General features: G+C 38.2%; 1 protein-coding gene across 3 annotated transcripts; it reads right to left on the minus strand.

Moving 5' to 3' along the window:
* Positions 1-714: 714 nt before the first annotated feature.
* Positions 715-10,465, minus strand: LOC117323916 (egl nine homolog 1-like). 3 transcript variants are annotated; one of them, XM_033879448.1, is made up of 7 exons: positions 9,555-10,465; positions 9,299-9,418; positions 6,383-6,519; positions 5,641-5,711; positions 1,579-1,624; positions 1,253-1,319; positions 715-1,099 (listed from the first exon to the last, which is right to left on the minus strand). In XM_033879448.1, the coding sequence occupies exons 1-7, from the start codon at positions 10,452-10,454 to the stop codon at positions 989-991; spliced, it is 1,452 nt and encodes a 483-aa protein (XP_033735339.1). In that variant the 5' UTR covers positions 10,455-10,465; the 3' UTR covers positions 715-988. The 3 variants fall into 3 exon arrangements, 2 of the variants coding, with proteins under 2 accessions (XP_033735339.1, XP_033735338.1); XM_033879447.1 differs by having other exon boundaries at positions 797-1,099; positions 1,253-1,326; positions 1,565-1,624; XR_004531858.1 differs by lacking the exons at positions 715-1,099; positions 1,253-1,319 and adding an exon at positions 2,012-2,332 and having other exon boundaries at positions 1,565-1,624.
* Positions 10,466-13,417: the final 2,952 nt, after the last annotated feature.

Consider the following 13,417-nt stretch of genomic DNA (forward strand, 5'->3'; position numbering starts at 1 on the left):
TAGTGGTCTAGTTTTGACAGTACCCACGTGTTTTAGTGGTCTAGTTTTGACAGTACCCACGTGTTTTAGTGGTCTAGTTTTGACAGTACCCACGTGTTTTAGTGGTGTAGTTTTGACAGCACCCACGACTTTTAGTGGTGTAGTTTTGACAGTACCCACGACTTTTAGTGGTGTAGTTTTGACAGTACCCACGACTTTTAGTGGTGTAGTTTTGATAGTACCCACGACTTTTAGTGGTCTAGTTTTGACAGTACCCACGACTTTTAGTGGTGTAGGTTTGATAGTACCCACGACTTTTAGTGGTGTAGGTTTGATAGTACCTACGACTTTTAGTGGTGTAGGTTTGATAGTACCTACGACTTTTAGTGGTGTAGGTTTGATAGTACCCACGACTTTTAGTGGTCTAGGTTTGATAGTACCCACGACTTTTAGTGGTGTAGGTTTGATAGTACCTACGACTTTTAGTGGTGTAGGTTTGATAGTACCTACGACTTTTAGTGGTGTAGGTTTGATAGTACCTACGACTTTTAGTGGTCTAGTTTTGACAGTACCCACGAGTTTTAGTGGTCTAGTTTTGACAGTACCTACGACTTTTAGTGGTCTTGTTTTGATAGTACCCACGACGTATTTGTGATTTATATTTGATGACACCTAGTGACATTTATCGAGGAAGCTCATTAACGAAATCAAAAGAAGATTGTGAACTGCAGTATATAGTTAAAGGAAGATGATTTTAATGCCAGTGATATCAATGTGTTTTTAAATATCAATGAATGCTATTATAACAAAACGCTGATAACTGATGACGTATTTATCAGGAAAACATGGGGTCATGTTAACAGTTGTTACACACCATAAAAAGAATGTTGTATTTTAGTTTTAAATGGTCTCTTTATGCTGGGTAAATATCCAGCTTATTAGAGATATAATAATTATATTATGAATGAATGTCGATCCTAATACTTTTACGATAACTAGGACCAATCGATTAAACTTTCTCCAAGGCCTTGATCAGGACATCCTGGATACAGTCGGCTATACCCATCTCACTTAAGACGTCCCGTGGATTTGGATGGTCTCGTGTCAATGCTGCCAAAGCCTGCAACGAAACATGAACTATTGATAAGCTATTTATAGTTACACCCCTAAAATGACAATAATTTTCTAATGTAAACATGTCTCGCTGTCAAATACAGAGACATCCTTTATAACGTCGTCATAATAACACATGTACGGGCTGGCATCCGCTCACCTCGAGTTCCTGTTTGGAGAGAGATCCCACTGCCTTTTCCGCTTGACTGTCTATTTCTTGCTGAATTCTGTCCTAGAATAGGGAAAGAGTAGATGTTATACTGAGGTGAAGCTCGTAGTCAAAAGTGTTATCGCTTTGGTCTAAAAAATACATCTTCAGAATGAACTTGCTTATTGGAAGGTATCTTTTAAACATTTGGACAAACTTGATCAGACGTAATACATCCCTGGCCTAATGATAGAGATGTTGTATTATGGTTTGTACCACTAGGTATCTAAACTAAACCTATTAAACACAAAAGGCTATCCTACCTTTCCTCTGTATACCTGTCCTTTTCCATCAGTGCGATATTACCTCGGATTCTCATTGATTCTGTAATACATATACATGTACTTTAGTTTACAGCATGCTCTTCTATGTCGACAGGAAACAAACATCATAGAAAACAATACCACTGGGTAGAAAAAAAAGAAATGTTTCGTTCGCCTGCAATGATTTTTTTTTTATTAATTATTGTAACCCAAATAAAAAAAATCCAACGCAATAGTGATCGTTTCCGGACAAATATATTTCGTTTTGTTCAATAGTTGCGTAGGTCCCAGTCACTGTATTAGTAAGCCAAGCTAACAATGCCGTCAACCCCCTGTATACCCGTCTGTATCGCTCTAATGTGATATTGGTAATTCTCTGTTACCTTCCGTTAAGTCCGTTATTTGTGCTGGCCAAATGATATTTTAGTAATATTAACGTTATAGGTACCTTGACCTTTGACTGACGCAGACAATGCAAGCATTCCTGTGGCTTTTCATCCAAATACATTGTAATGCAGTAAATACAATCACAAGAGCGACGACATGACGTGATGATAAAATTCTATTTTTATAACTGTGACCTTCACCTTAGTCCATACATACATGTCCAAAGTAAACAAATATGTACAATGGTGAAGACTTAACACTATCTGGCGTTAACAGTGTAACAATCATCAGTATGGTATTGGTCCCTAGGAACAGCCACGGGAGTGATGCAGATTCCTTTGGACTCTGTCAATTGCTAGGTTTCGTCTCACCAACCAGATTCCTAGAAAGAGGCCATCACTATGTACAGCTAGTTGGCTTATAAAACGATTGATAGTAAAATAAACTTCAGACAGATGGGGATGACCTTTAGCAGCTAGGCGAGTCTATACATGTATATGTCGTATAGGAATACATTCGTGGTCAATTACAGTTGAGTGACCGGTATCTAGTGTACAATTAATCACCAAATATCAATTTTTCGACATCATGCCGAGATCGTATCCTTCATTGTTTGATATTGGTAATGATTTTTCAATACAGGGGGTCAAACTGAGTAAATTGCTGCGGTCAACAAATAAACTGTACTTCGGCAGCCTCTACGAGGACGCCGAGCCCTCCCAGACTAGCCATGTTTATAAATGTAGGCCAGTAGGTAATCCGGTCGACGATTTCTCTTCTTTTCCCTGTTGGATTTTAACCAACAACTATTAATTCTGTATTGTTCTTCTAATGCGCGATATGTATTTAAACTATATATAGCATTACTGGCCTTACAATTACCGCCAAGGCACACTAATTACAGTTTAAACATCTAAAGACGGTTTATCGTCAGTACCATATAGGCCAGCAATAGTCAAACAACCGAAACTTTGTTATACAATCTATAAATGCAGTTCAAAGGAAGTCTTATTGGAGTAAAATAAAAATAGAAATGATTAAGATATTTACCCCCCCCCCCCCCCTCACACACTCCAGACACGTACCCTATACTTATCTCCTTACAGGATATATGTTTTGCCCCCCCCCCCCCCCCCCCCCCCTCACCTCACACACACTCCACTTACCCTGTACTTACAGGATATATGTTTTGCCCCCCCCCCCCCTCGCCTCACACACACCCCCCAGACACGTACCCTATAATTATCTCCTTACAGGATAATATATGTTTTGTTTTGTTTCCTGCCGCGTTGATCACGATATTTTAATTTAATTTTCGCGTATTATTCAGACTTTTCTCTAGTCATTAACAGATTTATCTCCCGTTTTACCTGTTCCAAGATTTTCCCGTCATCCCCTATCCCCGATAGAGTCCCGGGTTAGACCACAAAGATTATTACCCCTCGGGTTGAAGATTTCTCACACCCTCAGGGCAGGAGAAGATTATATTAATCGATTCCTTTACATAAACACATGAACGAATGAAAACCTACTCCAGGTGTTTTTCGCCAGCAGCAAGATTTCCAACAATTCATTTGCATTTATCTTCAGATTATCACAATTACATGTATAAAGTTACATGTAATTCGTTACATTTTGTAAATCTTTAAATAAAATGGTCTCTGGCAATATAAAATGTCGGCCTGTTACGGTTTTTAATTGACCTCTTGCTATACGCCAAAAATCCTTGGCGCACGGAGGCTTCGCAAAGTCTGTGCATCCTCGTGAATTTTTCATGCACCAACAGTATCCTTATTTAAACTAGAGTGGCTTTAGGTAGAAAACTTACAGTGTACCACAAATACGTGTACAATGAACATCACATACAGTGTACCACAAACACGTGAACAATGTACATCACATACAGTGTACCACAAATACGTGTACAATGAACATCACATAGTGTACCACAAATACGTGTACAATGAACATCACATAGTGTACCACAAATACAGTACAATGTACATCACATACAGTGTACCACAAATACGTGTACAATGAACATCACATACAGTGTACCACAAATACGTGTACAATGAACATCACATAGTGTACCACAAATACGTGTACAATGAACATCACATAGTGTACCACAAATACAGTACAATGTACATCACATACAGTGTACCACAAATACGTGTACAATGAACATCACATACAGTGTACCACAAATACGTGTACAATGTACATCACATACAGTGTACCACAAATACGTGTACAATGAACATCACATACAGTGTACCACAAATACAGTACAATGTACATCACATACAATGTACATCACATACAGTGTACCACAAATACGTGTACAATAAACATCACAGAGTGTACCACAAATACGTGTACAATTTACATCACATACAGTGTACCACAAATACGTGTATAATGAACATCACATACAGTGTAATACATCACGTAGAGTAAGACAAATACAAGTACACATGTTTTATCAATTTCGCCATTCTTAAATCTACTGATCCCCATGTTATCTATGACACCTCTGACAGAGTGTAATAGATTGTTATTGTTTTGACAATAAATGATATTTAGTCCATATATATATGCCCTACAAACAAACAAAATAATTTCATAATGTCAAATAGTGTCGTAATGAAGCCAAGAAGTTACGAACTTTTGAATATCCCTGCCTATGAAAGAGACCAACATTATAATCTACTTTGCATACACGTGACCTTGATCGCAGTGCATTCTGGGAGAGATTTGCATACAGAAGAAAACAAATAGGATGTACTTATTTTTTTAGGTTCAGCTGTTACAAATTTTAAATGCGGAGGTTTTAATGCAAACAGAAAATAAAAACTAAATTAACATTTCAAAATATCGGTTACGAAAAATCAGGATCCTCTGCATGTTGCCGCCCACGAACCGAAACACTTTCTTAGCGTTACCCCCTTCAGCCCCATTTCGCTGGATTGATACAAGTGTGATTTATCAACAGGTTTAACAGGTAAACTATACAAAGTTGATCTGCAATCAATACATATCTTTCTAGAGATGTTATGCTAACACATGTGGCCTTCCTCGCTTCGCCATTTGGTTGTTTCTGTTTTCGGCACATGCGCAATCAGTATTTTATTCAATATGGAGGCGGACCGAAATGGGTTTCTTTGGGACGCAATTAATTATTTTATTTATTTTTTTTATTTTAAAGATAAATAAAAATATGAAACTTTCCGTGGGTGGTAATAATGTCAAGTGTGTAACTTTAATTGCTGAAGAAAAATGCATACGAGTCTCGAGGATGTGCATTGTTCATCACGGCCCGATTCTTGTCTTGTTGTATCAAAAAAAGGTTGCACGTGCTATGTTATTTAAAAACTCGCTGTAACAAGAAAGTGAGTGATGTTCCATCGGCCTGCTAGCCCGCAACTCTACCAACTGAGCTACCCCCATAGGCGAAGCTAGAAGGTGAGTTTGACCGTATCACTATATACTATTAATTTACAATAAAAGCCTACCATACTAGTGATGGACCTCCTTATCAATAGGAAGAAGCAATGAACAATACTTAAAACTGTTTTGATTTGTGTTTAACATGTACACTTCTCTGTATATACCTTATAGAACCTACGGGGATGCCGTTAATGCCCTCATGATGTTTACGTAATCTTATTGACTGGTCCATCTTACCTAAATGACATTTCTCTTCCTTTGCTTTGTTGCGCTCCATCTCGTCAAAATACCAAACGGTCATGGCATACCTAAAACAAATAGGGTGGACATTTTACTCTATGTAAATCAAACAGATTCGCTCAAGCACTATGATACTTATAGAAACTGACCAGTGTCATTAAAACAGATCCTGAGAGATGCCTGTATCATTAAAACTGATCATGAGAAAGGACCTATCAATATTTGTATAGACACGTAACTGACACAGTACCATTAAAACAGATAGGGTAAGAGGTCATGTCAATATGTACGCGACAGTGTCAGTTCGGTGGTCCGAATGTTGGTCCCTTTATATTGGTGGGAAAGTGGACCCCATTATATTGGTCCGAAAGTTGGACCTTTAATATTGGTCCAATATTTGGACCCTTTCAAATAGGCGGAGTGCTTAAATAACCTTATGACGTTGATTGGTGACATACTACAGTGTAACAGCCAAAAACACATCGAGTTATCATAGCACGGGGTATTAATTTGACTGTCATCATAATTGTTTGTGAGAACACCAACATTGTCATACTGTAGGTAGTGTTAAAGAGAGTTTGTCGTGAGGTCACCATCATTGCCATACTGTAGGTAGTGTTATACAGATTATCGTGACGTCACCATTATTGTCATACTGTAGGTAGTGTTATACAGATTATCGTGAGGTCACCATCATTGTCATACTGTAGGTACAAATGTAAGTGTTTGAGTTTTGTACCTTGTTCTATATGCAGGTTGTACTTCGTGTGGATTTCGACTATCGGACCAAAACAACAACAGTCGATTAAACAATGGCGGAATATCCACATGGTCATCACTGCCTTTTGGAAATATCTTCAACAAACCTCCATCCGTCTGAAATTTGAATTACAGCACATTTCACAATAACATTTAATGATGATTACGAAAAATCCCTACTACAAAGCTAGAAGGAATAGAAAAGAAATCGACACAAACTCGGATTATTAGTGTACTCTATAAAAAGGGTTCGCTTTGTTGATATCTTATCTGGGTCAAATTCATACGGGGGGTGCCGAAGGAGAAACAACGGCAAACATCAATTAGCCCGGGTATGTAGAAAATAAAACCAACTAGAACTGTCGCCAGGATGGCCGACTAATACCCCCGCAATCTGCACGAGTCAATGGTGAATTGGAACTGTTAATTAGAGGCTAACTAAGATAACCCAGTAAAACCTGTTTATAGTGACCAGTTGCCATAGCAACCATAATTTTGTGAAAAATAAAGTGGCATCCACATCTACACATGGTCCTCTATATTTGTGTGAAGTTTCATTGAAATCGGCCTTTCGGTTTAGGAGGAGTTGTCCGGACAATCTTAAAGTTATGGTTCTTATCAGAAAACCTGTTTATAGTGACCAGTTGCCATAGCAACCCATAATTTTGAAAGAAAAGAAGTGACATGCACATCTACACATGTTCCTCTATATTTGTGTGAAGTTTCATTGAAATTGGCCATTTAGTTTAGGAGGAGTTGTCCGGACAAACTAAAAGTTATGGTTCTTATCGGAAAACCTGTTTATAGTGACCAGTTGCCATAACAACCATAAATTTTGAGAAAAATAAAAAGGCATGCACATCTACACATGGTCCTCTATATTTGTGTGAAGTTTCATTGAAATCGGCATTTCGGTTTAGGAGGAGTTGTCCGGACAAACTTAAAGTTATGGTTCTTATCAGAAAACCTGTTTATAGTGACCAGATGCCATGGTCCTCTATATTTGTGTGAAGTTTCATTGAAATCGGCATTTCGGTTTAGGAGGAGTTGTCCGGACAAACTTAAAGTTATGGTTCTTATCAGAAAACCTGTTTATAGTGACCAGCTTGCCATAGCAACCATAATTTTGAAAGAAAAGAAAGTGGCATGCACATCTACACATGGTCCTCTATATTTGTGTGAAGTTTCATTGAAATCGGCCTTTCGGTTTAGGAGGAGTTGTCCGGACAATCTTAAAGTTATAGTTCTTATCAGAAAACCTGTTTATAGTGACCAGTTGCCATAGCAACCCATAATTTTGAGAAAAATAAAGTGGCATGCACATCTATACATGATCATTAATATTTGTGTGAAGTTTCATCGGAATTAGCCCATCGGTTTAAGAGGAGTTGTCCGGACAAAATGTGTCTACAGACAGACAGACAGACGGACGGACGGACAATCTGATTCCAGTATACCCCCCCACCCCCCTAACTTCGTTGCGGGGGTATACAAATATAGACAAACAAGAAAGACGGATTAAATATAGACAGAAAGATAGAAAGAAAGAATTAATGTATGTTTAAAGTACTATCAGAAGAGAAAAGCAAATATGGAATGTATAGGGTAGGATAGGGAAGAGAGATACATGAACTGTACAACAAGTATCCGTGGTGTTGTAGACAGAGACACCTAGTGGCATATTACCTGTACTGTACAAGTATCCGTGGTGTTGTAGACAGAGACACCTAGTGGCATATTACCTGTACTGTACAAGTCTCCGTGGTGTTGTAGACAGAGACACCTAGTGGCATATTACCTGTACTGTACAAGTATCCTGGTGTTGTAGACAGAGACACCTAGTGGCATATTACCTGTACTGTACACGTCTCCGTGGTGTTGTAGACAGAGACCCCTAGTGGCATATTACCTGTACTGTACAAGTCTCCGTGGTGTTGTAGACAGAGACACCTAGTGGCATATTACCTGTACTGTACAAGTCTCCGTGGTGTTGTAGACAGAGACACCTAGTGGCATATTACCTGTACTTTACAACAAGTTTCCGTGTAGTTGTAGACGGAGACCCTAAAGCATGCCACACACTAATAATAATCCTTTTAATTAAGATTTTTTGCTGATTATGATCAGACAATTTTTGAGAAATGTAGGCGCCTATATCTCTCTCGAGAACCTAGTACGACAACTATCAGAAGCTCAGGCTGTTAAGAAAGATGATTTGGAAAAGACGGTGATACTATTAATAAAAGACGTCGGGATCACAAACATTAGGCCTACGCATTCCAGCAGAAAAAAATAACTAGCCTATGTCATAAAATACTAAATCTACAGGAGACTGTCAATTGAACATTCAACAACAGGTTCTTGGCACATAAAATTCATGTTGGTTATATAATCATACTATTACGTAATACATTGTATACATTTTTCCATCAGATATCTGTATGTACCTACAAATATGTGAGTACGTCTCCATGAACCAGCTCAGGGTAAGTTGAACAATGTTAATGAAATACTTCTGGGATTTTTTTCTTTTCTATCCTGACCAACATGGTACTGTTTTCTATACTAGTTGGAATGGTGGTTGGTTGCTCAAATCAAAGCAGGTCCATATTTTGTACAAAACAAACATATACATGAATGTAGTATTGACCTGGCCAGCACGGCAGTCATAATACTCTCAGTTATATATCATATGTAAGAGAAATAAGATATGAAGGAGTCCGTTATCTTGATTATTATACTGCATACCTCACATACATTGTGCAGATTTTGTAAATAAATAGATGTTAGCGTTAAAACAGATCATTCATGCCGTAAAATACTGTCCGAATTTTCAATTTTAGAGATAATTGAGAGCTTTTGTAATGGTGTAAGGGAGCTAACTCGAGAAGTATACCTGGACATTCCAGTCACGGTTGAGGTACAGGATGCATGTGATTCGTCGCCCGTCCCTCGTGGGGTTATCCACGTGACGTCTATAACAGGTCCCCTCTCCCGGGTAGCAGGTCACCATTACCTGTTTATGTTCAGTAAAGAACCACACATAATGAGCGTTTCGCGCCACAATGAGAAAACAAGCAACACTGTATTATATCTACGTACAAAGTCGACACACAGTGCGAGATAATAAGACAATACCTAACTTTACAGACCTTGGTACGGCTATTGATGAAGCAGTCTTGTCCCTCGAGAAGGGGATTTAGGTCAGTCAGGATAGAATCGAGACGCTCAACTGCCCTGCCAATCTCGGGGATATCCTGTTGGTTCCGGTCAACCCATGCCATCCGATCACTTCGAATTTCAGACTTCAATACCTTCTCGTTATTGTCATCACTTGTTCGGCCTCCAGCTAGTTTTCCAGTCTTTAACTGAGACTTGGCATCCAGACTTTTTATTTCCGCTAATATTCTCTCAACGTGATCGTCTTCAAATAGGGAATCAAGCACACAAAAATTGTTATTTTTCAGGCTGTCCACAACAAACTTGGCTATATTTCTTTTGTTTTTGGATTTAGGTTTATCAAAGTTCCGTTCAATGAAAGGTCTTTCGTCAAATGCCGTATATTCCGTTGAACTATCGTCTTTCTGATCAGTGCGAAGTTGGTTGTAATTTGTTTTATCATTCAATACTTTGTCTGTTTCTTTGTCAGTTTCCAAGTCTGTGTGGGTGTTTGGTTGATCCAATATCTCGGACCTTGTTATCTCAACTAAACATTTCCCCCTTTCGTCTCTAGCTATGCTGGTTTCATTTTTATTCATTCCACGTTGATCGTCACATACCGCCTTTAACGTTCCGTTTGTGGTTATCCCATTGGCGCCTCCATGCGATTGTTGATAAACACTGTTTGCCGAGCTGCTTGTTTCGTCACGCTTGCCGCCGATCTCTGATTTACTTATGCAACACGACGGCTTGTGATTTGGCCAGTCTTTGAGTTGGTGCTCCCTGCTACAGTAGACAACCCGTTTACAGCGCGAACACCTTTTAAGAGTGGAGATTGACCCACAAACAATGCATTTTAGCACTAAAGGCACAGGTTTAGCGTCGTCCGCCATGGTGTGTTGACAAGCATACTTTTTCTATCTCACGACAGAAGAGCTCCATGCCGGCTGAAAGGTTCCCCTTTGGTTCGACTCCCCGAAGGGACGGACAAATATTTTTTTTAATCAAATATTGTTTTACTTAAAAAAGTATGTACCTTAAATACTTCCTTTACCGTAACGTCTTTTTTTTATTATTCAATTTCGATAAAAATCATAAAAATGCTAGAACTTTATATACAAATTACGCATATTGTAATGCTAGACTGACATACATGATGTATCTAATTTGTTAAGTAGTAATAACGATATTACAGACAAGTAAATTGTCGATAGATTTCGCCCTGAACCTGTGTACGGCTACAGGAGACATATCATATTTTGTTATTTGTTTATACAATTGTATCTGCAACCGTATTTTTTCATTAGCTGATATCCAGAATGTCTGTCAATCCTATTCACTCTCAAAGATCAATAATATACTCAAGTATCATTTAAACACTAGACATATTTTACGCAGATTTCAGAACTACAGACCCACACTAGTCTCTCTTGTTAGAATGAAGATCTTGAGAATGCACATGGCTTTGTTTGGCATGAACGTCTTCTTTTGTCATTCATAGAAGTAGGAACTTCAGGCAACATCATACAACCATAACCCATTTTGAAAAAGTCAAGTCAGAATACATAACGAATGGGGTTCCCAATGGGTTCTCAAGGGTATCGGATTTTATTAATTAGTTAGACATCCACTTGCAAAAGTTTGACAATTCGGAGAAGGCGTTGGTATTTCGAATTATAATAAATAATAATCACAATAAATTAGAATCAATTAATTTCCAACAATAGGCTAACCGTCATTGTCAGAAAGCGACGCAGATGGATAGGGCATATTCTAAGAAAAGAAACTGATAACTTCAGCCATGTCGCTGGGCACCAGATGGAAGGACCCCCAGACAAACTAGACGGCGGTATGCACAGAAAGTGCTAAAGAGTATGAACAGACAAAAGTAATGGACTGTCATACGTACCGCGGGCAGGCAGACAGGCAACGGGCATGGTAGAATAATCAAAAGAATACCCAATACCATTAAGAAATGGACAGACAGCAGGTTTTAAAAAAATCTCAAAATAAAACAGCAGACAAGTCATTTTCAAGAAGACTTAAGAACCCTAATTAAAATCAGATGTAGGTAAATATAAAAATATATATCGAGTATGTAAACAGCAACAACCCGTTATAAAGGAATGGTATTCGACTAAAATCTCTCTTAGATTCCGATATAAATTCAATAATAGATAAATGTAAAACTGCCCTTCTTAAATTATTGGGCCAGAACAAATGATCGGGACCCCCAATTCAAGAAATTAGGGATTTAAATTGTGAGAACAATATTTTTCTACGGTGGCTGATTTGTGCCCCAAAAAGACGAAAATTATTTTTCGGGGCGAATAGAAAAAGGACGAGAAATAAGATATTTGATTTTTGTCTTTTCGGGGCGAAAAGACGAAAGGACGAAATGACACCAATCAGCTACCGTATTTCTCATATTTTTGGTGTTGTTAGTTGTTTTGATACATTTTTTGATACGTCCAAATGAAATATCCAATTTGTGATGGACAACGTATCAGCTTTCGATCTATGCATTTCGAAATGCACGAAACTAATTCAATTTGTAATTACGTCATTTTGAAATGACGTCAATAATGCCATGTGATGACGTAAACATGACGACATCATTGTGAACACCAAGAGACTTGTCTGGAGTTATCAGAAAGGCTGACGGCAGAGAATATTGGCTGATCGCCTTAGATTCAATTTTTTTTGTGCTTTTACAGTCAAGATTATAAAGCTCCATGTGGTAAGTGGAATGTATATGAATTTGTTGACTTTCGAGAAAGTGATAGATTAATTCAGTAAAGGACCACCGTCACTGAATCTAGCGGCAGGTAGGCATCATCTAACCGTCATATCCTTACTCCGTATAACCGGCAAACGCGCACGTTAAAACGGCAGTCATGTTTAGTTGGATAGCATATATCGACGTATTAATTCACATCTTTGTAGCAATGTAAAAGAAAATATTGACGAAAAGTGCTGACTAATTAGAAATATACCAGCGGCCCTTCAAAATCAACATGCCTCAATCTCATGACTTATTTGCACGTTTTATGACATGTTACTAGTCCCAGTCAATAGAATAACTGAGTTATATCAATTTGTCGGTAGATTTATTTTGTTTTTCTTACAAAATATAATTAAAAAAACAATGAATAATTTATTGGCGCATGCAAAAATGCGTCTAAGTCCATATCATGTTTAAACTACTGAGTAATGTGATTACAAATCTAATTCATCAAGACCATAATCCATTGCAACAGTGGAATTGCAGTGGTTTGAGTTTGTGGATTAGTATCTCGACATTGACAATATTTTATTATCGCAGTTGTTAAATTTCAGGATGTGTCGTCTGATAGCATATCGCCTCTTTATCAGGTGGAAATGGAAGGTTCTCGGAAAGAAAAATAGGCGGATCATACCAGCATGTGCTGTGACTGTCATACGGAAACAGGTTCCATTTTAAAATATCCAGTTCCACACCGGCGGATTTAGTTTAAAAATCCCAAGTATTATTCCGAGATGCCCCTTCCCCGTGTTTGTTCCCCAAAACTTGTCCAAAATCCTTCATGAAATCCCGATTTTTCTCATTGATACTGTTCTGCTAGTGAGTATGTATACTACACTACATTGTAGTATCGGAGTCTTTCTCAGATGACCGTTAAGGTTCATGGGCCTATTATTGTTCTAATAGATGTCTATAGATTATACCATTTTTACAATACATATGTTTTGGAAAGAAACTAGTATTGAGTTCTTCATAAAAGGACACTAAAGCGTTGACTGTGGCGAAAAAGAGGAGCGGCGTTACCGTAGATCTAGGGATAGATTGACATGAGGGGCTTCTTCCTGTGTCATT

Source organism: Pecten maximus, chromosome 3 (genome assembly GCF_902652985.1).
Source record: "Pecten maximus chromosome 3, xPecMax1.1, whole genome shotgun sequence".
Taxonomy (NCBI): Eukaryota; Metazoa; Mollusca; class Bivalvia; order Pectinida; family Pectinidae; genus Pecten; species Pecten maximus.

Bases quoted from the DNA above. Each gene is read 5' to 3' on its own strand.
- LOC117323916 (XM_033879447.1), bottom strand. From the start codon at position 10,454: ATGGCGGACGACGCTAAACCTGTGCCTTTAGTGCTAAAATGCATTGTT. The intron at 1,327-1,564 runs GGTAGGATAGCC...TTTCCCTATTCT, and splicing joins GGACAGGTATACAGAGGAAA to AGGACAGAATTCAGCAAGAA. The intron at 1,100-1,252 runs GTGAGCGGATGC...GTTTCGTTGCAG, and splicing joins TCTCCAAACAGGAACTCGAG to GCTTTGGCAGCATTGACACG.